Here is a 22,056-nt window from a genome sequence, read left to right as displayed (position 1 = left end):
GTCTTACTCATTATTCTAGTGCTATCCTTCTCCACACCTATTACTTTCCTTGTCTAACTTATGCCTCTGGTTCTATCCTCGTCGTACCCTACTCCTTTCTAGCGCATGTCTGTGTAGTGCTATCTTTGCGTACACCTATTTCTTGCTGTGTCTAACTCGTTTCTGTTTTACTAAATACCTCTGCAAGTTATCTTTCGTAGCGAGCATGATTAAATATACATATACGGGATTGCATGGGCAGAACTGTTCACGATCTTTAAACAACAGTAGAACACGCGCATGTGATGAATCATCTTCTGATATAGACACAGTTACGTTAATTTCTTATTTGCAGTTTCACAGTTCCGTTCACTTCCAAAACCACTGCTAATATTGTAATCTTATTCTACGTTAAATCGGTAACGTTGGGATCGACACGAAAATGGTAAGGGTCTTCTCGGCACCAAAGTCCCGTACAAAAAGTCCCACTAGATCTATCCTGTACGTCGTCTGTGATTATATGTTTATTCGATTTTTTGAAAAAGATTAAATAAGATTACATATACAGTATACAGCGTTAATATTGCGTTATTGTAATAAACCGGAAAACACGTTTAATTTACAAATGTACTGTATGACATTTAAAAGAAATTGTCAAGGAGTGGAATGGAGGGGGGAGGTTTGAAAAAGAGTAAGAAAAATTAATGTTTAGCCGTCACAAAGAATTGTTTAGAATAATTAGACTATGGCCCATTACATAGATCCAATTTCTATCTACTGTTATTTGTAAGCAGCAATGTTTAATTCTGATTTGTAATTGAATTTTAACACATTGCAAAACTGTTCGAGGATTTTTCCTCGGTTCATATCGCGTATCGCTGTGACTACTGCATGACAAGATCACTCACTGTTAAAGCATATCACTCAGCGTAGCTTGCAAGTAATGTGCGGTATCCAGTGCTTAACGTTGTATTGGGATTCAACCGATTAGCGAATTACAGAAAATACAATACATAGATGCCTTTGCTACACAGAGTTGTGTATTACCTACCAAAATTAAAATTTTTATGCAAAAGCAATTTGTTCGTTTAGTTTACATTAAAGAGCAATCATACTTTCGCGATACTTCATAGAGAGTACATGTCCTTTTTAATAAATAATCGAACAACGCAATTTTTATTAATACTCCGAGAATATTTATGATGTTTCAAAGAATTAATCAAAGGCATTTCGATGCCTAGAAATCATTGTTAATAATTTTGTAATATAAGGCAGCAAAATTAAAAAATAGTAACAGAAGTAATACCAATAATGAACGTGGTACTATCGATAGTACGGAAGTAGCGATAGCGACAGCGACAATAGTATCAATGCCGGCAATAATAACAATAATAATAATAATAATGATAATAATAATGATGAGGATGACGACGACGATGAAAATAGTCGTAGTAGAGTAGTGGTAATGATAATGATGATGATAACAATAATGATAGGAATAATATTAACTAATAATTAAAATTACATATGTTAACGCAGCAATGAAAATGATACTAGTAGTAGTAGTTGTAGTGAAAGTTGTGGTAGCAATAATTGGGGAGAATAAGCATAATAGCAAGAGCAAGTTAAATGGAAATAACAGAAAGTAGTTGCGGTAAAAGCATCGATAATTGTAATATCAATGTTAGTCACAATGAGGGTGATAAGAGCGATGACGGTAACGGAAATAATAAGAAGGATGATAATTATTATGAGTGTAATAATGCGATAGTGATAATGAGAATTATTGAGAAATTATAATAACGACAGCGACAATGTAAATTATGATACACTATTTCTACAGTTCCAACAGTATCTTGATACTGGAAACGGCTTAATCCATAGTCTTTATAAATTCAATCGCAGAACAAAATTGTGTCCACCAATATTGTTCTTCTCCCCCTAATCGATTTCCATAAAAACTATCCACGTACTGTATGGTTGAGAGCAAGGAGGGCGGATTAGTCTGAAAAAAAAAAAAAAGAAGAAAGAACGTAAAATGATTATTAAATTTCAGCTACTACTATCAATAAGAACAATGTAATTATGAATCGAGACGAAATATTGATAAAGAGCGGAAAGAACGAGATGGAACAAGACTTGCTTTAATGATAACGTAGACTAATACAGGTATCAGATCATCGGCTGCAGGTACTCCTCTCTCGGTTGCCATTGAAAGTAGGTTCATAATGGTAGTAGCACACCGAAAGACGCATTGTAGCTTGTCCCTAGGAGTTTTATAAGCTGATATCACAGCCAATTCTGCCTGAGCCCACGGCCAGGGGCACTCGTAATGATATATCTTAGGAATTCTTAGGTCTTTATGATTCGGCGTCACTACTTTGGCCAATTTTTTTATGTGATCGTAAAGTAATTGGTCCCTGTAAACGTCACCGTCCCCGTTCGGATAGAGCGCATTATGATAAACACGCGCCATCACGATCCTTTCCACTACGATTCTCGCCAAATTCAGTTGATTTTCACTGGCACCTAAACCGTACGATACGTGACACATCATAGAACCAATAATATGTGCAGAATAATTACGAGGATTGCATCGTAATAATATGTATAATGTAACGTATTCAGCAAAATTGTTACTCACATTGCCAAATTGGATCATTGTCCATTTTTGCGTGAACTTTACTCAGGAAGCTATCGACAAGATCTTGCTTCTCATCAGCCAATGTTAACTTTTTGAATTCATCGCAAAAACGTAAAAGAAGCGATTCTCTTTTCTCTAAGAAAACTCTCACGCATACAGATACGAGATGATTATTAACGGCATCGCGGTCGCATTTTACTCTAACGCACAATCTATTCGAAAATTGTCATCGATAGAAAAATTGTAGTTGTTTATAGTTGTTTTAGGAAGCGAGTATCGGTGGTGAGATATCGTACCTGTCCAAGTGTGCTAAGGTAGAAAGCAGTCCTTGTCGACATCTAATTAAGTAGGCGATGTATGGTGACCGTTTTTGATAATCTTCGCGCAATGATCTGAACAATTTTCTACACCCGTCGTCGTTAAATAATCGAACGCAACGCAGCGTTTCGTGAAGATGCGCTATTAATGCTCTGTCTTGCAAATTGATGGCTTCTGCCAACTGTAATTGCAGGAAGGCGACTAATTCGTTTTCTTTTTGTGACCAACAATTCCGCTGTAACAAATCGCATGTACTGCATTATAATACATATGGTATATTGCAGCGGCATGCATTTTCTCGCAGAAAAAACGTTACCTCGGACGTAGCGCTCCAAGGATTATGCTGGAGATCAGCAGTACTAAGTACCATTCGTAACTTCCTCTTCGCATCGGCAAACGCATGCAGGAGCTCAACGTTATTCGTGTCCATAAAAAGTCTCTCGTCTTCGGTTGGATCTTTCGTACGAGACTGATTGCTCTCTATGGACGCGGTATCGCTCGCTGCGCTCGGTTTCCTCCTGTATTTAGCTAAAATATCGTCCGTACTATCTGAAAAGATATCAAATTTCCTCGTACTTTCCACCGTTTTGTAGCTACTAATTATTGAATTCGATTATCGGGGGATATAGAAAAGAAACAAGGGGTGGGTGTTAAAGAAAGGAATATTTACCACCGGTCCCATTACCGGACGATGACACGTCTTCTGACATTATTCTACGTAATCTGTGCCGTCCTACGTCGATACCATCTCCGATCGTTTCACGATCGTAACATCTGCCGGCAATGTCGTCCGAACCACGATGAATCACTTTACCCCGTCGATTTCTCAGGGACATTTTCAACTTCCCAAAGAAGCTTCTTTTATTCTTCTGATCGTCGTCCAACAATTCCTTATCCCCACGCTCCGCAGTCATATCGAAGCTTATACTTTTCGGTATAGCTCCGCTGGACACGTTCGGTTTCGGAGAGTCATTCGTCGAGATATCGATCGCATCGCAAGTTTCATTCACCACCAGTGTTCCCGGACCCGACAGTGGTAACTCTGACCTCGTGTTCTTCATACGTGACTCGGAGCCAGAGCTACTGCTTGATGCCAAACTGCCGGTACTTAATCCAACAACGCCAATGTCCTGACCACTTTCGTTTACATTTTCTTCGACCGAACCGACGCTACTTTCCAATTCCTGCGACTAAAGAAATTACACCCTTTAAACATTAATTATACTGCGATTATTTACTTGTATTTAACGTTTATGCGTCAAAGCAGTAACAACAACAATGATCGTGGTCGTGTCAGCTTCATCGTTATCTTTTTCTATTTAAACGAGGGAACAAACCTCTGTTTTCGCGTTGCTGTTACGTGACTTTTCTATGTTCAACAAAGTAGGCGGCGAGATATGATTAGCTAATAACAAAGCTGGCGCAACGGCTGCTACGCCGATATGATTGTGAGTTGAACAAATTTGCCGCTCCATCTGACCCTTTCCATTTTCGATGTGAAGTTTGTCTATCAGATGGACCAGTCTATCTTCGCACAACGATTTATCGTAATCTATCGCATCTCCAGCAATGTTGTTGGCATTTTTGTCGATATATTCAGTCATGCTTCTTTGATAATCGCATCTGATTACACTCTGTACAATTACATTCGAAGAGGATGCCGTGGGAGATGCTGTCGGTGAAAGAGAGAATGAACCGGTTCTAGAAAATCGTGTATTCTCACGGCTCACCACCGATACCATCGATTGAAGGTTCGCCGCCGTTGAGACACATTCGGTCGGTACAACATTTTCTAAAAACGAACGACATGTCAAATAAATACGTGTACGGTTTCACGTAGTTGGATTGAATGAACAAGATACGTATAAGATCGTTTAGCTGTTCTTACGGGAAATCGCCGGTGTTAGGGTCTTTTCGGTAGTGTCGCCTTCGCTACGAGCTTCAACTTCGATTTCCGATCTTGCAGTATCGTCCGATCTAAAAACATGACAATAAATAATGCAACTCCTCCTCTTCCTCCTTCCTCTCCTCCTCCTCCACCACCTAATCCTACATTTTATACATATTTTAAGTTTTTCTTTCCTTTTCTTTTCATTTTTATTTTTACCTCGCAACGCTGGCGGTATCGTCAGTATCGACTTCCGTTAATCTTTCAGAATCGCTAGCTAATACATCGGTGCTCCAAGCTTCAGATGCAGTTTCGCTGACGTCTAACACGGCTTGCGGAACTGATTCTGACGTTGTTGCTAAAACTGGTGGGGTTCGCTCGGACGAAGGTGGATACGATATTTTTTCTTGCTGCTCCACTATTTCGCTATCCGAGGCCAGGACATCCGTCGACCAGGTATCGGATACCATCGAAACAGTTTCATCACCTGAAAATCCATATAGAAAAAGGCTAGAGTAATACACTTTCTTATTTCAGAATACTGATTAAATATCCGTAACATACCTTCGATCATTTTCTTAATTTCAAATTTGCAAAACTTATCGTCTATCTCGGATCGACTCTGTTTCGTCGGTATATTTGATGGAGGTAAATCTAATTGTCGCGTTTCGCCCGCTGCTCGTCCTTCGTCTCCTTCAGTGATCTGAGACGATGGGGTGTCGCGACCTTTTGCAGATTGTATCAAATTATCAAATCTTCTTCTACTCGAGGCAACTTTATTAATGCAAACCTGATATATTGGGCGTTCCTCGTCCCGATACACTCGCAGATACCATGTCTGAGAGATTATCGTTTTGATCTTCCGTTTCTAATTCCAGCGATGAAGCAACGCTGTGGTTCGAAGCAGCTTCTGATACAGCTTCTAAATTATCCGAAGTATTTCCGATGAAACCTTCGAATAAAACTAACGACATTCAAACGTCAATACTTATCTCTTTTTTTTCCAAGGTACAAGTAATTACCATGATGTATCATTACTCTGTATAATGCCACTAATTGTAAAGATAGCAAAGTGTTCTATTTCCTATTCGCTGTATATAATTAATCTCGAGAATGAAGATAAGTGTAAATAGTCAATTCCAAGTCAAAATCAATTTGAGTAATGTTCAATATTTTAATACCTTCATCGTGGGACAACGAAAACCGCGTTTTTTTCTCTTGCGTTTCTATACGTTCAACACTACAACTTTCCCGCCTATCGTGCACATTAGATATATCATCCGCAAGATTCAGAGTAACTGGTCCGTTTTCCATATTCGATTGATCAAGTTCCGTGCACAAAACCTATAGAAACAAAGAAACGAAGAAAAAATGGGAACTTTGGGAGAAAAGGAAATGTTCGGTTTAGTTGAACATAGCTTGAAACTATACGAGAACGTACTTTCTGTTCACTTAAAAGTCCTACGAATTCTCCGGTGTTTGGTCCAAATGGAATAACAAGAACATCTTGAGGATTTTTATCGACGGACTCTTCTTCAGGGGTGGAAGTTCCGTTCAGTTCATCTGCTCCATCGTTAGTCGTATTAGACGAATACGACGACGACGACGACGACACCCGTACTCCTCGACCTTTTCCTAGAAAACAAAGCTAATTTTTCTTACTTGTTCTTCATATTTGTGCAGTTGTTTAATGCTCGAAAACCGCATATATGTATAATACAATAGAGGTATAAGCGAAATCAAAGCATCGTTTCAACTGAACGTAATAAAAGTTTTGTACTGATCAAGTTAGAAAGGCAAAAGATGACAACAATGACGATGACGACGACGACGACGACGACGACAACACAACAGCATCATTAAGCCATCGAGAAACGAAGAGAATAAAACTGTTGCTTGAACAACTAATTACCTTTTCCCAGCAGACTTCCCTTCTTATTATTGCTGCTTTCCAGCGAAACATTATTACCCAATTTATTTGCGGTTATGGAACCGGATGGCAACTGGGAGAGCATATCGATTAACTGCTTCGAGTCGAACGCGGCAGATCGCGAGCCGTTCTCTATCGTTGTTTCAGCAGCTATTGTTTGCAGAAATGTAATCAATGTGTTCAATTCTGTTTCTGTGAACAATGCAGCAGATCGGGAAAGCCCTCCAAGTTTATTATTCTCGATGATATTAGGCTCTTCCTCAAGTTCCTCTGTTGCACAGTCTACCATCGCGTCTATTATAGAAGAGACAGAATCCTTGTCGAATTTCTTATAAAGATCGAACGTTTTTCCGTCAACAGTTTGGTATTTCATTAGGGAAAGCATTTGCAAAATTTGTCCAACTTGCATCAGATTGAATCTGGCAACGTAGCTGATAGGTGCGTCGGTAATACCATACGGCTCCGGGTTCACTATCGCAGGACATATAAAATACGTGAAAACCAAATCGGTGCACATCGCGTGCACCTCTTTGGAATCAACGTTCCCATTTTTCCCCAAAAGTCCCGCCATCTGTCTAACCAACCAGCATACGCTACTGGGAAAACAATGCATATTTTCCCGTATACTGACTATAAATCGTTGCGTAATATGAAATAAAGAATTAATCGTCCAGAGCCTGTAACGTTGCAATTTTGCTTCGTACTCGGGGCTACCTTCCTTGCCAAATTTCTTCAATCTTTCCGACGCAGGAAACCTTACGGGTGCCTTGTCTGGGTCGATGTCAAGAAACATCTCATCCTCCATTAATAACTGTACAATAGGATTATGTAAAGCGGCGGTCAAGAAGAACTTGGCCGAAAATAGACTCTCGTGAAAAACTGAGTAAAACCTAGAAAAAGCACACGTTCCGTGTCGGAGTAATCTTCGTGGATTATCCGATGGTACAATCTGCAGCAGCATCAGATGTTTCAATAACTGCAGAACCAACATTTTATCTTCAGGTAGCAAACAACTACCATATAAACCCGCTGCTAGTGACTGAACAATACTTTGCACCAAGTCTGGCAATAATTTGTCCCCCTTTACCAAACACAGTGCAAGCAGCTTTGGAAATTTTCTAAGAGCGCTTAAGAATTCCCCGTACGATAAACATGCCTGATAACGTAAATACTTGTACACATCAATGAAATGTGAATTTTCCAATGTATTTGCTCTCTGACAGCAAGATGCTGGTGTACAGTATGGTTTAGACATTATCAATTGATTAAGATTAACTCTTTGCTGCGCCGTAATCCATGCTTGTTGAGCCAAATTCGACGACGCGTACAGCACCTGAACAAAATTCAATCTATTCTTTCTTGCTTTTCTCTCATTCCTCCTCCTTCCATATTCTTATTATTGTTTCTTTCTTGATTATTTTCTTTCTTTCTACGTGAATTAATCTTACTTTACGTACCTTTTCATTAAGTATCTGCAAATTCTGTTGCTCTGAACTGACAAATAAGCGTTCTTGACGCAAATGGTTGGCTAGTTCGATTATATCCCATTGCAACGTTCCCAAGGATTCTATACTGTTTGCAGACGACATTACTAAGCATACCAAGGGAACAACCAGTACCGTGAAATCACTTTTAGCTCTCTCTGTAGATCCTATTAATGTTTAACGATATTTAACACATCTTCTTAAATATGCTTATTAGTTGTTGCATTATAGCATTGTGTGCAATACTTGATTTAATGTAATAACCATACCTATATCTTGACCAACCAGATAAATGCTTTTTATCTTCTTATTTAACAGAAAGTTTTGTGAAGAATAGTGCAATTGTTGAAAAATACGAAAAAAAATACTTTAACTAATCACTTCTACCAATATCCTATTTTTTTCTTTAAATGTACGATAACCTTCTTAGTTCGACCAAGATATTGTTCAAACCGGTAGTTACGCGTTATTGCTTACAAAATCACCGTTCTTTATCATTATCCTTTTTATCTTGAAACAATATTCGCACCGACGCACAATTATTTTCCATTTCAGGTTAGAATTTTCTTCGACAAATGGCTGCACTTGTACTTTAAATCGAAAATAATATCTTAATACGACTGTTCGATTACTCGACAGCGGTTTGCAACCTGAATCAAGAATTGAATCGTTTGCCGAAAACCAAAATGTTTTTATTTAAAATTAAGCTTAAAATTTCCATACATTCCAATAATATCGCTCTCGGTTGAAAATACATATGTGTATCTGCTGTTTTATTTCAGGTTGGTTAACAACTCAAAGGGAAATAAAAATACAAATTTTTAACTTACTTCAAGGAGAAATTACTTCTTTTTGAATGCTTTCCTTTCTAATTCAAATTTCATATTCAAATGTCACGTATTCGTGAAAAGAAGATACCAAATGATACAGTTCTTTCTAGTAAAGTTTAAAATATATGCACATACGTGTGTCAAGTGTTACGTATGTATAGAAAGAGTATGCGTGGACATACGCTTGTCGCGTCGAACAAAGTTCCTTTGGAAAATAATTTATACAACTTGTACACGATACAATGTTTAAGCGATCGATCAACCTTTAGTTACTTCTGACTAAGCTTCTGTGATTAATTGCCAAATTTTGTTATTATTTGTACTGCCTCAAGAACAACATTCGGAAGAAAATTTATTCGTGTATTATTGAACAGGTTACTGATAATGAGAAGCCGCAACAGTGATTCTTAATTTTAAAAGAAACCCAAAAAGAAAAATGACAGACATTATTGTTGAAATTAAGAAGTTCATTTCTGAATGTTGGACAAGTATTTTTACAAACGTATGCGACGCAGTTGTTTACATAGATCATTGCGCTATTGAGTGCTTGCATTGGTACACTGCCGGTGAAGGGTACTTAGCATTGAAAAATGCTGGAGCAGTTGCAGTTTATGAGTTTGGCATGTATCATTTTCAAGTATGTATGCATAATTCATAAATATATATTTGTAAAAGCTTAAAATAATGCACGTAAAATCTTTTTTATCAATAGTACGTTCAAGTCAAAGGTACCAAGAAAGCTGTTGTAATTTCAACATCTGGCAATCCAGCATTTTACCAAAGAACAATAAAAATGATTCTGGCCAAGAATGTATTCGAAAGCTGTATAGTTTATTGTGGTGCTCCTTGTTGCACTACCAATCATTTAGGAACATTCGGAGGAATCAAAGAGAAATTAAATTATAATAAATTAAAGAGCGACATCAAGGCTTGGATGACATCTGAAAACCTTTCTCAAGTTTGCTAATTATTCCTTTATTTTTATTTACTTTTCAAATTTATTATAAATTATTTCAATTATAATTAAGATAAGCTTGTTTCTATAGGAACCTACTGTCAATATTATATATATGCCAATTTTTCTTGCCCTTTTGAATAAGGGTCTGTTTGTAACACCTCCTTTTGGTGATCTCATGCCACCTTTGGATGCAAACATTTCAAACGATACATCTACCAAATTGAATCTTCTGGCATATTCATTTATAACTAGCATTGACCATAGAAATGTAAGTGGTAAAAAGGGTAAGGTAATAAAGAAATAAAAAGTCAGTTACTCGTTATTGCTTTTTATAGCATTTATCAGAAACTTCAGAAATAGGGGTTTCTCTTATTTTGATCGACAGAACATTGGATCTTTGTACACCTACTAGTAACAATACGGAATCTTTCCTCACAAAAATTTTACGAACATTTTCTCGTTTGTCGCATCACGATAATGATATAGCCATTGATATGTCACCTGTGTTTGGACCAATAACGGTAAATATAGATTATCCATGTATCGTAAAATAAACGTAACTATTTTTATTAATTTATTTAGATATTTGTTAGTTTTTCTTCGAGGTTTTTTTTTTTATGGTTTCAAGGAAGTTTTACAAGCTTGCGAAATACCAGGATGTTTAGCAAGTATAGAAACAGCTATGATGGATCTCTTTATATCACAAAAAGAAAAAAAGTTATTAAGCGTTGCCAATCAATTTTTAAACGACATCCCCTTAACGAAAGATAGTCCAAAGTTAAGAACGCCAACGAGAATTTCTGGTCATAGTTTAGAGATAGTTCTTAATAAAATGATAACTACAGATAGTATTGATTTTACGATGATTCATAAAGGAAAACTTGAGGTGATTTTCGACTTTTTCATTTCCGTTTCTCTACACGTATGTATATAGCCGGGAACATTTCTCTCTGCAACTTTTTAATTATACCGATTTTGAAATGCAGTGTATTCTAGCAATAATTGAAGCATCAACGTCACAAAAAGTCGGCCAGCTGGAGTTACTGACTAGTTTAGAGAAATTAGTTTTGCAAAATCTTTCCGTCAGTCGAGAATCATCGAGTATACTCATACAGGTAATATTCATTCCCTCTTACACCCGTTTATAATCTCGTCCACTAAGGATAAATCAATTTTTTAGCTAAGTAATATTATACGAACGCGAATTCACAAAGGACTTGACATTGAAAATTTATTAGCATTACTAACACATGTTTACGCTCTTGCGGGAACACAAATTCGATTTTCCACACAGCAAGAACACCAATTGGAAGAGTCAATTGCGGATGCAATTTTCGAAGACTTTCAAATTTTAAAAAGAAATCCATTAACTAGTACGAAATCGGCTTATCAGCGTACTTTATTACTATTAGGTAAGTGCCGTTTAATTACTTCCTAATTTAATTTACTTTAATTTACTTCCTATTCTAGAATATCCTAAAATAACACTTGTGAGTTATTTTTCCGTTAGGAGTGAACGATGTCGCTGTGGCGCGAGAAACTTCCTATAGGATTGCATCGCGTGTCATCGATACTCTACGATTAGTCGCGGAACAACGTTCAATACTACAAGATTACAAGTGAATTTCCATTTTTTTCTCTAAACATTATTAGCAGAACTTTTTCATATTCGAATGTCAATTTTATCAATAATCAACGTAACAATTAATATCGCAGATATTGTATGCTGAAACCGAGCTCTCAAGATCCGATCCGATGCATTGGTATTTTAGAACAAATAACAAAGGATATATGTTGCGCAGGTGAAGCCCGAGAACTGCGGGATCTTCATAAAAAATCATCTTCGCTCATTTCAGCTGGTTTTAAGTAAATATTTTCTTAACAATTTATACAACCGAATTACTAACGTGTGGCGTTACGTGTAAAGACTCTGTGAATCTTTCTTGCATTTCAGTTTAATTTTGAGAGGTAAAACAAAACGGTATCCTCATGACAATCCCTACATTTTAATATACATCGTTGGAGGTATTACCGCGGAAGAGGCAAAGGTAGTTCAAGAAGTAGTATCTGTGCACAATAGCGAGAAAACATGTATAATGTTAGCAGGCTCCAGACTGTTAAATCCATTAGATATCGTGGATAAAATATTTTTCTGTTAATCACTGTCTTTAGAGAAGCCTATAGGTATAATAAAATTCATCCCTTGCCTTCCTCAATTTCCCATTTTATACCATTCAATGAAATGGAATAATATATTTTTCTAATAGTCTGTATTGTTTCTAGCTTACACGCAAGATGTTGCGAATCGTGCATCCTGCACAACTGTATTTTATAATCAATGTTATTCAGAAACTGATTCGTAGACTTTTTCCCTTTATCGTGCATATTTTCGTATAGTTTCGTGTATATTGTTACAACGTTGAATCGGGTTGTGTGCGTTCTGATAAGTTTCAATAATTTCCTTATGTAATTATCAATTGTGCTGATATTATCTTCACGATCTTGCCAATAATACGCTGTTATACTGTCAATGGCTAAAAGAGCGATTTTAGCATTGTCAAGAAACATATCGTCCAGCATGCGCAGTGTTAGAGAAAATTGTTCATTGTCGTAACAATCGAGAATGCGCAAGTTACGCAAAGAATTTTGAATAATAGCCGTTTTATTAGAATTTATTTCAGTCGCTTTATCGTTTGATGCGAACGATACGATACCAGTAACATCTATGACATCGCTCATCAATTCAACTAATTTTGAAATTTGAAAATGATGATCTGTATTTATGAAAATGGCCGAAGCATTGCAGCCTTCAATTTGGATGGTTCCATAATAATCTGGAAGAATGCATTTTGCGAGCATTTGAGACAGAAGAAGGGTCTTTCCCGTTGATTGCTCTCCGCCGATTTCTATGACGTCCGAGTTTTGAGGACCTTCGGGAAATAAGGTATTTTCGAGGCCGAACAGACTTGGTTTACTACTCAGCCTTGCGAGCAATTCCGCACCAGATTCTATTTGTGATCGCATAGCTGTTCTTTCTCTTTATTTTATCATTTAACCCCTTTTCCTTTTCTATTTTAACCGTTTTTACTTTATCGTTACGTTACCATTGAGTTTTTGCTCTATTATACGTTTCGTCCCTAATAAATCAGCTGCTGTCCGATCTCACGCACGCACACACACACGCGCGCGCACGCATGCATACGTTCGAATACGAAATATTTATGCAATTAAAATTGGTAAATGATAAACTAGAAATAATGACGCGCGATGAAACATATATCACAGCTACTGTAATATTTTAAATAATATGATTTAATTAAAAAAAATCACAGTGTTCAAGCATTACGAATAAAATGAAAAATGAAACAACACGCACTAGAGATGGAGAAATATCGATGACATATTGATAGTTTCCGCTATCGAAAACAATCGATGTTTTTCTTTATGACTATCGATAGTTTCCATACTTTTGTCTAGTGATTGTGTATAGTTTGTTAATCTGAATTTATATTTTAGATAATAAGGATCACAAAGTATTACATAATATCGGGTAGAAAATTAAGAATTAAAGCAAAAACTGTTAACATGCTTGTTTGTTTTAAATAAAAATCAGTGACTCTTTTTTTAAACTATATGCTGTAAATATTTCGAATTTATAAATTTCTTTTACATATGCAAGAAATAACATTTATTTTCCAAGCTAAATTTAAAAAAAATCACGATTCTCATCTTTCTTTAAAATTTCTTAAAAAACGCACAAAATCATAATCAAATGTAAGTATTTTCGATGATTATAGTAAGTAATCGATAATTATCGATAATTGGGTATCAAACTATCGATAACTATCGATATTTCTCCACCTCTATCTACAACGCACTGAATTATGTTTGTACCTTTTTCCTAATCGTTTCGGATACACCCAATGCCTATATCTATATCTATGCCTACTTACATATATCTATAAGTGAAGAGGTGCTACTAATATAGAAACTGAAAATTCCCGAATTTCTGCTAAAATTTTGTAATCTTTTGAGCTATATTCGAAAGCTTAGACACTTAAACATTAGTTTTCAACAGTTTTTCTGTTGATGTTTCGCTTAATTTATTAGTCGCACATATAATTATTTTAAGATTACACATACGTGTGACAAATTGTTACATACATATACACTATATGTATACAAAAGTGTATGCAACTTGGTACTTCGTTGCAATATTTCATTTTGTTTTTGTTTATATTACACATCGTGCAACTAGTTACATATATTGTTGTTAACTCCAGATGTAAAATCCAGATTCATTAATACAAGCAAAACTGCATAAATAGAGGAATAGAATGAACAATCGAGACTTAAGACCTGTATCGCATACAGTCCTTAGGGCTTTATTTCATGCTTGAGATTCGTTGACTCGTTACAGAACATTGTGTGTCACGAAGGTAGCGATTTTATTGTTTTTCTCCTTTGTCATGTACGTGCTTATGTGGGTGCCAGTGAATGTTAAAAAGCATTTCCCACGGATAGTAAAAATGCCTTATTAGTAAGGTTTATATACAAATGAAAAGAGATAAATACGAAAATTGATGGAGAAGAGCAAGATCGGGGAATAGAAAAGAAATTGGTGTTCGGAAGTTTCACGAACGATAGATGATTTTTTGATTCAACGCTCGGTAGGTAGCGATAGTCAACACGACTGCTCGATGATCACATGTGCGTTTAGTGATTTGAAGAAAATGTAAAGAGATATCGCTAATTGGTGGATATATTACGAATCCAAGATGCAGTTCGTCATAATTATTTTAAATAAAGGAATTTGAGAGAAATTGTCTTAAGGAGAAAACGTTCTCTCTTTCCGGACTTTTATTTGAGGTTTGAATGGCAAGTGCGGTAAACATTGTTAATGTTTTTCCGTGTAATTTATCGTAACTTTTCTTTGTATGCGCGCTTTAGTTTTCATTTTACAAGCTGATACATTTGCCCAAATTCGTTTAAAAATGGTGCCACTTGGACCATCACCAGGGCATCAAACGTCTGTCAACAACACTACAACTGCTCCTGCCACTGGAACTAAAAGTAGCTCAACATTGGTAAGTAAAGTCAATATCGTTTCGTTCCTTTTCGTTCTTCGATATTATTTTTATTAATTTCTCGTTTGATTTTCTTTAAAAATGATCCTCTTAGAATCATCGCTCCTATTTCTTTTTTATTTTTCCAGAAACCGAATTACACTCTGAAATACACATTGGCAGGTCACACGAAAGCAGTTTCTTCTGTAAAATTTAGTCCTAATGGAGAATGGCTTGCGAGTTCTTGTAAATAGAAATATTTTAATTCAACATCAATTTGAGCAATAAGATTCAATATTTTTAACTTATAAATTCAAATGAATGTAATTGATCTTTTTGTTCATAGCTGCAGATAAATTAATCAAAATATGGGGATCCTATGATGGAAAATTTGAAAAAACAATATCAGGTCATAAATTAGGTATTTCGGATGTTGCATGGTCCAGTGATAGTAGATTATTAGTATCTGCTTCGGATGATAAAACTTTAAAAATATGGGAATTAAGCTCCGTAAGTTTATATTTGAAAGTATATTGACAAAATGTTCAGAATTGAATGTAAATTCATATGAAGCATTTTAAAATGCTAAAATACATTGTGCATTTTAGCATTTTAAAGGCAAAGTATGGTATATCCAGTGTAAATAATGAAACAACATGAAGAATCCTGGTTTTTTTTTGTGTTCCGTTTTCAGGGAAAATGTTTAAAAACTTTGAAAGGTCACAGCAACTATGTTTTTTGTTGTAATTTTAATCCACAGTCAAATCTAATAGTTTCTGGTTCTGTAAGTATTTCCATATGGTACATTTGTGATTTTGTAGAAGAATGGTGTGCAAACTCCTGAGTTATTAGTGCACATAAGTTCATTGAATAATAATATAATATAATATGCTATAAAACAAATGTTTCTATAATGTTGTTGAATATTATAAAAAATAACTTATGCGTTTATGTAAAAAGAAGTTTGCACACACAAAGAGGCGGCGTGGGCGTGAACAATATTAATCGAATGAACATTAATCAGTTCGACGAAAGTGTTCGAATATGGGATGTTAGAACTGGAAAATGCCTAAAAACGTTACCCGCTCATTCGGATCCTGTAAGTGCTGTTCACTTTAACAGAGACGGATCATTAATTGTGTCCAGCAGTTACGACGGATTATGGTAAATATGCACATTATATTTAATATACGAATTGTCTGCACGTTAAAAGATGAAGAAATAAGTCGGAATTATACTACGAAATGTACCGTTATACAGTCGAATTTGGGATACAGCATCTGGCCAGTGCTTGAAGACTTTAATAGACGACGATAATCCTCCTGTATCTTTCGTAAAGTTTTCACCAAATGGAAAATACATTTTAGCAGCAACGTTAGACAATACGTTAAAGCTTTGGGACTATAGTAAGGGAAAATGTTTAAAAACTTATACAGGGCATAAAAACGAAAAATATTGTATCTTTGCAAATTTTTCGGTTACCGGAGGAAAGGTAAGAAAGGTTGCTTGTTGTGTGTTTCTGCATAGAACACGTATGCTTGTTCGATCTATGTTACCGATAAATTGAATGAAATTGATACTGTTCAATTATATTTTACCGTTGATCAGTGGATTGTTTCGGGTTCCGAAGACAATATGGTATATATATGGAATTTGCAGACCAAGGAAATTGTTCAAAAACTGCAAGGTCACACAGGTATAGTAGATAAATGATAGTTAGCGTTAACATATGGCGTACCGATTAATTTTTCTATCGATTCGTAGATGTTGTACTGTGCACGACGTGTCATCCGACGGATAACATTATAGCTTCAGCTGCACTTGAAAACGATAAAACTATCAAATTGTGGAAAAGTGACACGTAGAATGGACATGTTATCGATGATTTCATTAAAAATCCTACAAAATACGTTTGTATCTTTTAGAAACGTCCTACGCTCGTCTTTCATCTTTTCCTAATTTTCGATCGTGATGAAACTACTGGTCATTTTGATGGGTAATTCGCGTTCATAGCGATAGAAAAAAGGGTAGAATTTTGTTTTTGTACAGCTAGGATCAATATATTATATTTTTGGTGTACACGAAAAAATGTGTGCTTTAATAATACAGTATCAATTTATAGAGATTTCCTTCGTAGCTGAATGAATTGAAACTCTATTATGCATCGAATTCGTGGTGATCGATTTGAGAAGTAACGAGAAACGAAAGAAATTGACACGTCCCTAAAATGATAAGCTTTCAAGTGAACTGCTTGTCTTTAAAAGTTTCGAGATATTTGTTTTCTGTGGCCGTTCGATTTATTTTCGTAATTGTTTACAATTAAGCGGTTCATGTGATATCGGATGGGTGCATCGACATTGCGTGCGTATAACGTCTTCAAATATACGAAAGAATAAAGAGAGATTAGTTAAAGAAATGGGAGGAAACGGATAAAATAAGTTTTTGTAACACGTAAATAAGTTTATATGTAAAGAAAGTAATAAAAAAGAGAATATATATACACACCACATACACAAAATTTTCCTACCTGTAATTAGACGTAGTGTAATTTGTATCTTTTTAATTACGAATTAGGGTGTAATCGATTAATCAAAAGGTACAGTAACCGCTATCGGACTGAAGGAGTAACTATAATACGTTATTTCGTATTTTATTAAAGCACTTTACTTTTTTTTTTTTTTAAACGTACAATCATAGAATCGAGTAACAACACGCGATACACTGAATGGATTTTTGTTCCTATTGAAAGCAACGAGTAACTCGCAATTTACAGAGAGCGAGTGTATTAGAATTAATTACTTTCACCTATTAATGATAGAGGTAATTGGTAATTTAGCAGAGGAGCTTTGTTATAACTTATTAAAAGTTTTAATAAGACAAATGACAGTAATGTATCTATCTATCTATCTATCTATCTATCTATCTATCTATCTATCTATCTATCTATCTATCTATTTATCTGTCTATCTATCTATCTATCTCTATCTATGTATGCATCCATCCATCTATATACATAGATAGATAGATATCTATATGTATAGATATATAAATAAATAGGCATAAGCAAAGAAAATAAAAGATGGAATTTGGGGAAAATCCTTATATTTATGTAAAAGAGCGAATTTCCTTTCAACAGCGTATTTTTTGTATTCTGTTTAACCAATTCTTCGCAGAATGTCACTTACGTACGATGTAGGATTTGTTATTTCCTCCAATAAGCCTAAAACAAATATAAAAATCTGAAATTTAAGAATTTATTTGAATGTTTATGATGCGATACGATATATGATGCGCATCGGAAACAAACATCTCGATAATCTTTAATATATAAAAGTTGATTCGTTCCGAGAGGGCCATACTACACTCACACTCACATTTTCGCACTCTCCTTCTTCTGAATGAAACTACATACCATTGTTTATACAGGTACACTTTTCCAAACTTACCAACAACATCGCAAAATTCTTCGAAAGATGTACAGGGTAATAGTTCGTCACGGTAAGTAGCAAGCACACGTTCCGAAGCTTTTAACATGGCCTCATCGTTATGTCTAATATATTCAGCCAAAACTGAAGGCCATTGATCATCGGACAGTACGTTAACTTTCTGCGATGAAAAGAGAAGAAGAAGAAGAAGAAGAAGAAGAAGAAGAAGAAGAAGAAGAAGAAGAAGAAGAAGAAAAGAACGTTGTTAACAAGGGGTGGGTTATTAAAAGAATAAGCAAATAGAGCGCGGGTTCGAGTGGGAGGTGTCGTACCTTGAAGAAATTGGCATAAATACAGTCGACTAGTCCGAAGAAGATCAAGGCGGTTTTATATATCGTGTAATGCTTGTCCGTAGCGTCGCCGATGGTTTTCGTCGAACGCGTTGGCGAAAGGTAGCGTTGATGGGCCAGAACAATTAATCTGTTCAGATGTGCGATTCTGTATGCTTTCCAGCGAGCTGGTGTATGAAGTAAGAGTGACATGATGCACTGATAGAAAGGTCCTTCCGCTTCGTAACAACTCTCGAGCCAATTTGAACCTGGTGGTGTTTCTAAATATCCGATTAACGTTTTTTCTGCTCGAGTGGCAGCCCGTGTGCTGCGAAAATGAATAATAACATAGTTAGTAAACGTACAGGTGTAAAGGCAAGGCGATGAAAAGGTTGCATTCTACGTACGTGTTGATAACGTAAAGAGCCGTGTGAATCAAATAAGGAACCAAATGCATATTGGATTGAGGTCCGCCTCCACCGCTGTCTTCATGAAAACTCTTCTCTTGGGCAAATCGCAGTAGCAGTAATTTTAAGTCATGAACGGTCGACGGGTAAGATATGTCGCGATGGCTGGTACACTCTTGCAGATAGGTGTTATGCCTTGCCAAACAGCTAGCAAAAGCGGATTCCAAAACTTGGGGGCCCCACAACGGCAGAAGTCCGTTGCACTTGGTATTCGCATTTTGCAACGCTGCACTCTCCCATTCATCCCTGGCGCGTGCCAATCTAACCGCTGACATATGGCAGTCGACGTGGACAACGTTGAAATGTGTAACGGTCGTGTATCCTACTGTTTTCCTTTGTTTCGTTTCGAATTCTTCAACGTTGCAACGTTTCGAAAAGGTGTAGATGCCTAAAACCTACGAAAGAAGAAAAAGGAAATAACCGATGTACGATGATATATAAGGCATAAAAAAGTTGTTACCCACCATGCTTGGCTTGAATTTGTATCCTTCGCGGCAGATGACACAGACCAATCCTGTTTCGTCACCCAGATCTTCCATTTGCTGAAGAATCGTACCACTGGCCATCACTTGACCCTTGTCGTTCGTTTGCATACCTAACGCGCCCAACTGTCTCTCTCGCATCGCCATTGCTAAACGTTTCTTCTCGCTACGCGTATGCTGTCGGGCTTTCTCGATCAATTCAGCTACGCGTTTGTTCGTGCACAACGCTTCCAAGAGGTTCTCCGCCAAGGAGCCGACGTGTTCGTCAGAGGAGACCTGTTCCAATCTGTGTATTATACTGATGGTGAATTGCGAGACTGCTAGTTGCGTTGGTTCATGATCGGTTGCTAGGCCGGTAAGGAATCGCAGAATATACTTGAGCGCTGGTTTAGAAATGAAGTCTTTCAGTTCGTCGCTGTCGGTTCGCAATAGCGTAGGCTTGACGCACGGGGCGCGTACAGTTATATACTCGAAAGCGTCCTTTACGATTCCCATGTTTATAATGTAGTCTTTCAGGGTGTTCCCGATGGCGTTGCGTTCGATGGCCTGAGTGAGAATGCAGAACAGCTCGAGCTTTTGCTCATCCTCCGGCGTATGTTCATGATCGAACTCGTAAAAGTTTAACACGGGTTTAAAATAATCGCAGAGCAGTGCCATTTTGCCGCGATTGCCGTAGGTAAGGGCGGCGAGTACACGCGCGAGGTGTGGCAACACGTTGCTCTGTCTGACCGCGGTCGATTGGGCGCAAGAAAGAAGGGCCTTTATGTGCTCTGGGCCGCTAGAGGTACGCGAAAAAGCTTCGAGCGTGGACAAGGAAGCATGGGTCAAGATCGTTTCCATGATGTCCAACAGTTGTCCGGTAATTTTCGCCTGGGAATTCTCCGATTCGGTTGCGAGACAACGTTGCAAAACATCGAGAAAGACGGTGACCGCGCCCAATTTACTCAAAACTTCTTGGTTCTTCTTCACTTTCACCGAGAGTCGGAACAGTTTGAGAAGCACTTGAAGCAACGGTCGAGCTCGATTCACGTCTTGTATAGCCGCTAACCTGTTCAACATCACCTCAAGGCCACCGCAATCCGCCAAAACGTTCGCCATCTTGTACACCTCCTCGTTATTCACCTCTTGCTCGCTGTTCACATTCAAGCTTTCGACGAACTCTTCGGTGGCATCCCCGAGTAATCCCCGCATTCGGTACACCACTCGCATAGCGTCGCATTCTCCACCTTCTAGTACCCAGACTTTCTTATATACCTCTTTCACGGGCAAATCAAGACTGATGATTTTGTTATTGACCAAAAGTTCCATTCCATTGTCGTCCTCAAGCAACGCGACCAGCTCGCAATCCTGACAAATCTTATTCTTCACGTCTCTCATCAGCGGTCCCAAGCCAGACTCTAAGCTGCTGTACGGATTGCCCAACATTCTACCCTGAAGAAAATCTTCTTGCTGCGAATCCTTCTCAAGGGTGAGGAAAAATTCACCGACGTCGTTCTCCTCCGGGTAAATGATCGAGCAGAGCCTCTCGAAGATAAACACCGGGGTACATACATCTTCCACGCTGTACTTTTGCACCGTCTCCACGCAGATTGCCATGAAAGCTTTCGTCTCCTCCTCGGTGCCGGTGGTCATTTCCTCAAGAAGCTCGAGCAGCTTTTCCTGCGTGTCGTCGATCAGTCTTGTTCGCTGTACGACCAATCTCCTCAGGGAAAGATAACCATTCAAGACCGCGCCTACCAGACGACCTTTGTATTGTTGTTTGATGCTCTCCTGTTCGAGGAAGGTCGCCATCAGTTCGGTGAGCATCTTCAGGGAATAACCTTGCGCCAAATCACTGGTCAAAGTAGTCTCTTCGAGCCGATGCAACTCCTCTATCTCCCTGGTCAACAAATCGGCGAGTAAAGTCATCACGCCTCGTACCGCCAAAAACTGTTTCCACGGCGGTTGTTTGATCAAGCTTTGGTACAATGTGAGGAACTCTGTGCTACTTTCCCCGGCCGTGCGCAATTCCTCCAAGTAACAGGTGAGCAACACCAACACCTCCTTCTTCCGTTCCGTCCCTTGGCACAGACTCTCGATCATATTGCAAGCGACTTGTCGTGCTAGCCGTGAACTCGGATTGAACAACACCTCCTTGAGCCAAGCGTCATCAGCCAGTTTCAACGGTTGAACGCCTTGTTGTCGGGCACATCGGTTGTGCCATCTGTGACCGTATTTCTCCATCAAGTAAAGCGCTCGACTTTCCTCCTTTTTCCC

General features: G+C 37.5%; 5 protein-coding genes across 6 annotated transcripts in view; 2 read left to right on the top strand and 3 right to left on the bottom strand.

Moving 5' to 3' along the window:
- Positions 1-1,562: 1,562 nt before the first annotated feature.
- Positions 1,563-8,584, bottom strand: LOC108571875 (GTPase-activating protein and VPS9 domain-containing protein 1). The gene is made up of 16 exons (XM_017934034.1): positions 8,513-8,584; positions 8,217-8,410; positions 6,742-8,092; positions 6,271-6,464; positions 6,011-6,173; positions 5,620-5,793; positions 5,394-5,555; positions 5,049-5,316; positions 4,821-4,918; positions 4,279-4,733; positions 3,612-4,131; positions 3,258-3,490; positions 2,920-3,176; positions 2,624-2,835; positions 2,123-2,508; positions 1,563-1,984 (listed from the first exon to the last, which is right to left on the bottom strand). Exons 2-16 carry the CDS (start codon positions 8,346-8,348, stop codon positions 1,853-1,855), a joined length of 4,737 nt encoding a protein of 1,578 aa, XP_017789523.1. The 5' UTR covers positions 8,349-8,410; positions 8,513-8,584; the 3' UTR covers positions 1,563-1,852.
- Positions 8,585-9,265: 681 nt separating this feature from the next.
- On the top strand, positions 9,266-12,202 carry LOC108571876 (sec1 family domain-containing protein 2-like). The gene is made up of 10 exons (XM_017934035.1): positions 9,266-9,710; positions 9,786-10,031; positions 10,120-10,299; positions 10,367-10,552; positions 10,660-10,917; positions 11,018-11,146; positions 11,212-11,443; positions 11,542-11,650; positions 11,748-11,897; positions 11,986-12,202. The coding sequence occupies exons 1-10, from the start codon at positions 9,510-9,512 to the stop codon at positions 12,188-12,190; spliced, it is 1,896 nt and encodes a 631-aa protein (XP_017789524.1). The 5' UTR covers positions 9,266-9,509; the 3' UTR covers positions 12,191-12,202.
- Positions 12,203-12,227: 25 nt separating this feature from the next.
- On the bottom strand, positions 12,228-13,218 carry LOC108571832 (DNA repair protein XRCC2). Its single transcript, XM_017933973.1, has one exon. The coding sequence runs from the start codon at positions 13,053-13,055 to the stop codon at positions 12,228-12,230; it is 828 nt and encodes a 275-aa protein (XP_017789462.1). The 5' UTR covers positions 13,056-13,218.
- Positions 13,219-14,725: 1,507 nt separating this feature from the next.
- LOC108571786 (protein will die slowly) lies at positions 14,726-16,962 on the top strand. Of its 2 annotated transcripts, XM_017933923.1 has the most exons (9): positions 14,726-14,900; positions 14,982-15,118; positions 15,247-15,343; positions 15,444-15,607; positions 15,792-15,881; positions 16,122-16,261; positions 16,358-16,589; positions 16,706-16,793; positions 16,862-16,962. In XM_017933923.1, the coding sequence occupies exons 2-9, from the start codon at positions 15,026-15,028 to the stop codon at positions 16,960-16,962; spliced, it is 1,005 nt and encodes a 334-aa protein (XP_017789412.1). In that variant the 5' UTR covers positions 14,726-14,900; positions 14,982-15,025. The 2 variants fall into 2 exon arrangements, with proteins under 2 accessions (XP_017789412.1, XP_017789411.1); XM_017933922.1 differs by having other exon boundaries at positions 14,727-15,118.
- Positions 16,963-18,252: 1,290 nt separating this feature from the next.
- The window catches only part of LOC108571840 (protein purity of essence), a 22,345-nt gene continuing 18,541 nt past the window's right edge, over positions 18,253-22,056 (bottom strand). The window contains 6 exon segments of the mRNA XM_017933981.1: positions 18,253-18,317; positions 18,544-18,703; positions 18,855-19,179; positions 19,259-19,713; positions 19,783-22,053; position 22,056. The exon segment at position 22,056 is cut by the window's right edge and continues 2,142 nt beyond it. Coding sequence (XP_017789470.1) covers positions 18,253-18,317; positions 18,544-18,703; positions 18,855-19,179; positions 19,259-19,713; positions 19,783-22,053; position 22,056 — 3,277 coding nt within the window.

Source organism: Habropoda laboriosa, unplaced genomic scaffold, assembly GCF_001263275.1.
Source record: "Habropoda laboriosa isolate 0110345459 unplaced genomic scaffold, ASM126327v1 scaffold99, whole genome shotgun sequence".
Lineage (NCBI taxonomy): Eukaryota > Metazoa > Arthropoda > Insecta > Hymenoptera > Apidae > Habropoda > Habropoda laboriosa.
The sequence above is the reverse complement of the archived record's forward strand: the minus strand, read 5'-3'. Positions and strand labels throughout refer to the sequence as shown.

What these genes read in the sequence shown, in the direction of transcription:
- LOC108571875 (XM_017934034.1), bottom strand. Translation starts at nt 8,348, where the DNA reads ATGTCGTCTGCAAACAGTATAGAATCCTTGGGAACGTTGCAATGGGAT. An exon ending in AGGAACGCCCAATATATCAG is followed by an intron (nt 5,556 to 5,619) that starts GTTTGCATTAAT and finishes AATCTGCAAAAG; the next exon opens with GTCGCGACACCCCATCGTCT. An exon ending in ACAGCAACGCGAAAACAGAG is followed by an intron (nt 4,132 to 4,278) that starts GTTTGTTCCCTC and finishes TAATTTCTTTAG; the next exon opens with TCGCAGGAATTGGAAAGTAG.
- LOC108571876 (XM_017934035.1), top strand. Translation starts at nt 9,510, where the DNA reads ATGACAGACATTATTGTTGAAATTAAGAAGTTCATTTCTGAATGTTGG. An exon ending in CTAGCATTGACCATAGAAAT is followed by an intron (nt 10,300 to 10,366) that starts GTAAGTGGTAAA and finishes TGCTTTTTATAG; the next exon opens with CATTTATCAGAAACTTCAGA. An exon ending in CTCATTTCAGCTGGTTTTAA is followed by an intron (nt 11,898 to 11,985) that starts GTAAATATTTTC and finishes CTTGCATTTCAG; the next exon opens with TTTAATTTTGAGAGGTAAAA.
- LOC108571832 (XM_017933973.1), bottom strand. Translation starts at nt 13,055, where the DNA reads ATGCGATCACAAATAGAATCTGGTGCGGAATTGCTCGCAAGGCTGAGT.
- LOC108571786 (XM_017933922.1), top strand. Translation starts at nt 14,969, where the DNA reads ATGCGCGCTTTAGTTTTCATTTTACAAGCTGATACATTTGCCCAAATT. An exon ending in AAATATGGGAATTAAGCTCC is followed by an intron (nt 15,608 to 15,791) that starts GTAAGTTTATAT and finishes TTCCGTTTTCAG; the next exon opens with GGAAAATGTTTAAAAACTTT. An exon ending in AGCAGTTACGACGGATTATG is followed by an intron (nt 16,262 to 16,357) that starts GTAAATATGCAC and finishes ACCGTTATACAG; the next exon opens with TCGAATTTGGGATACAGCAT.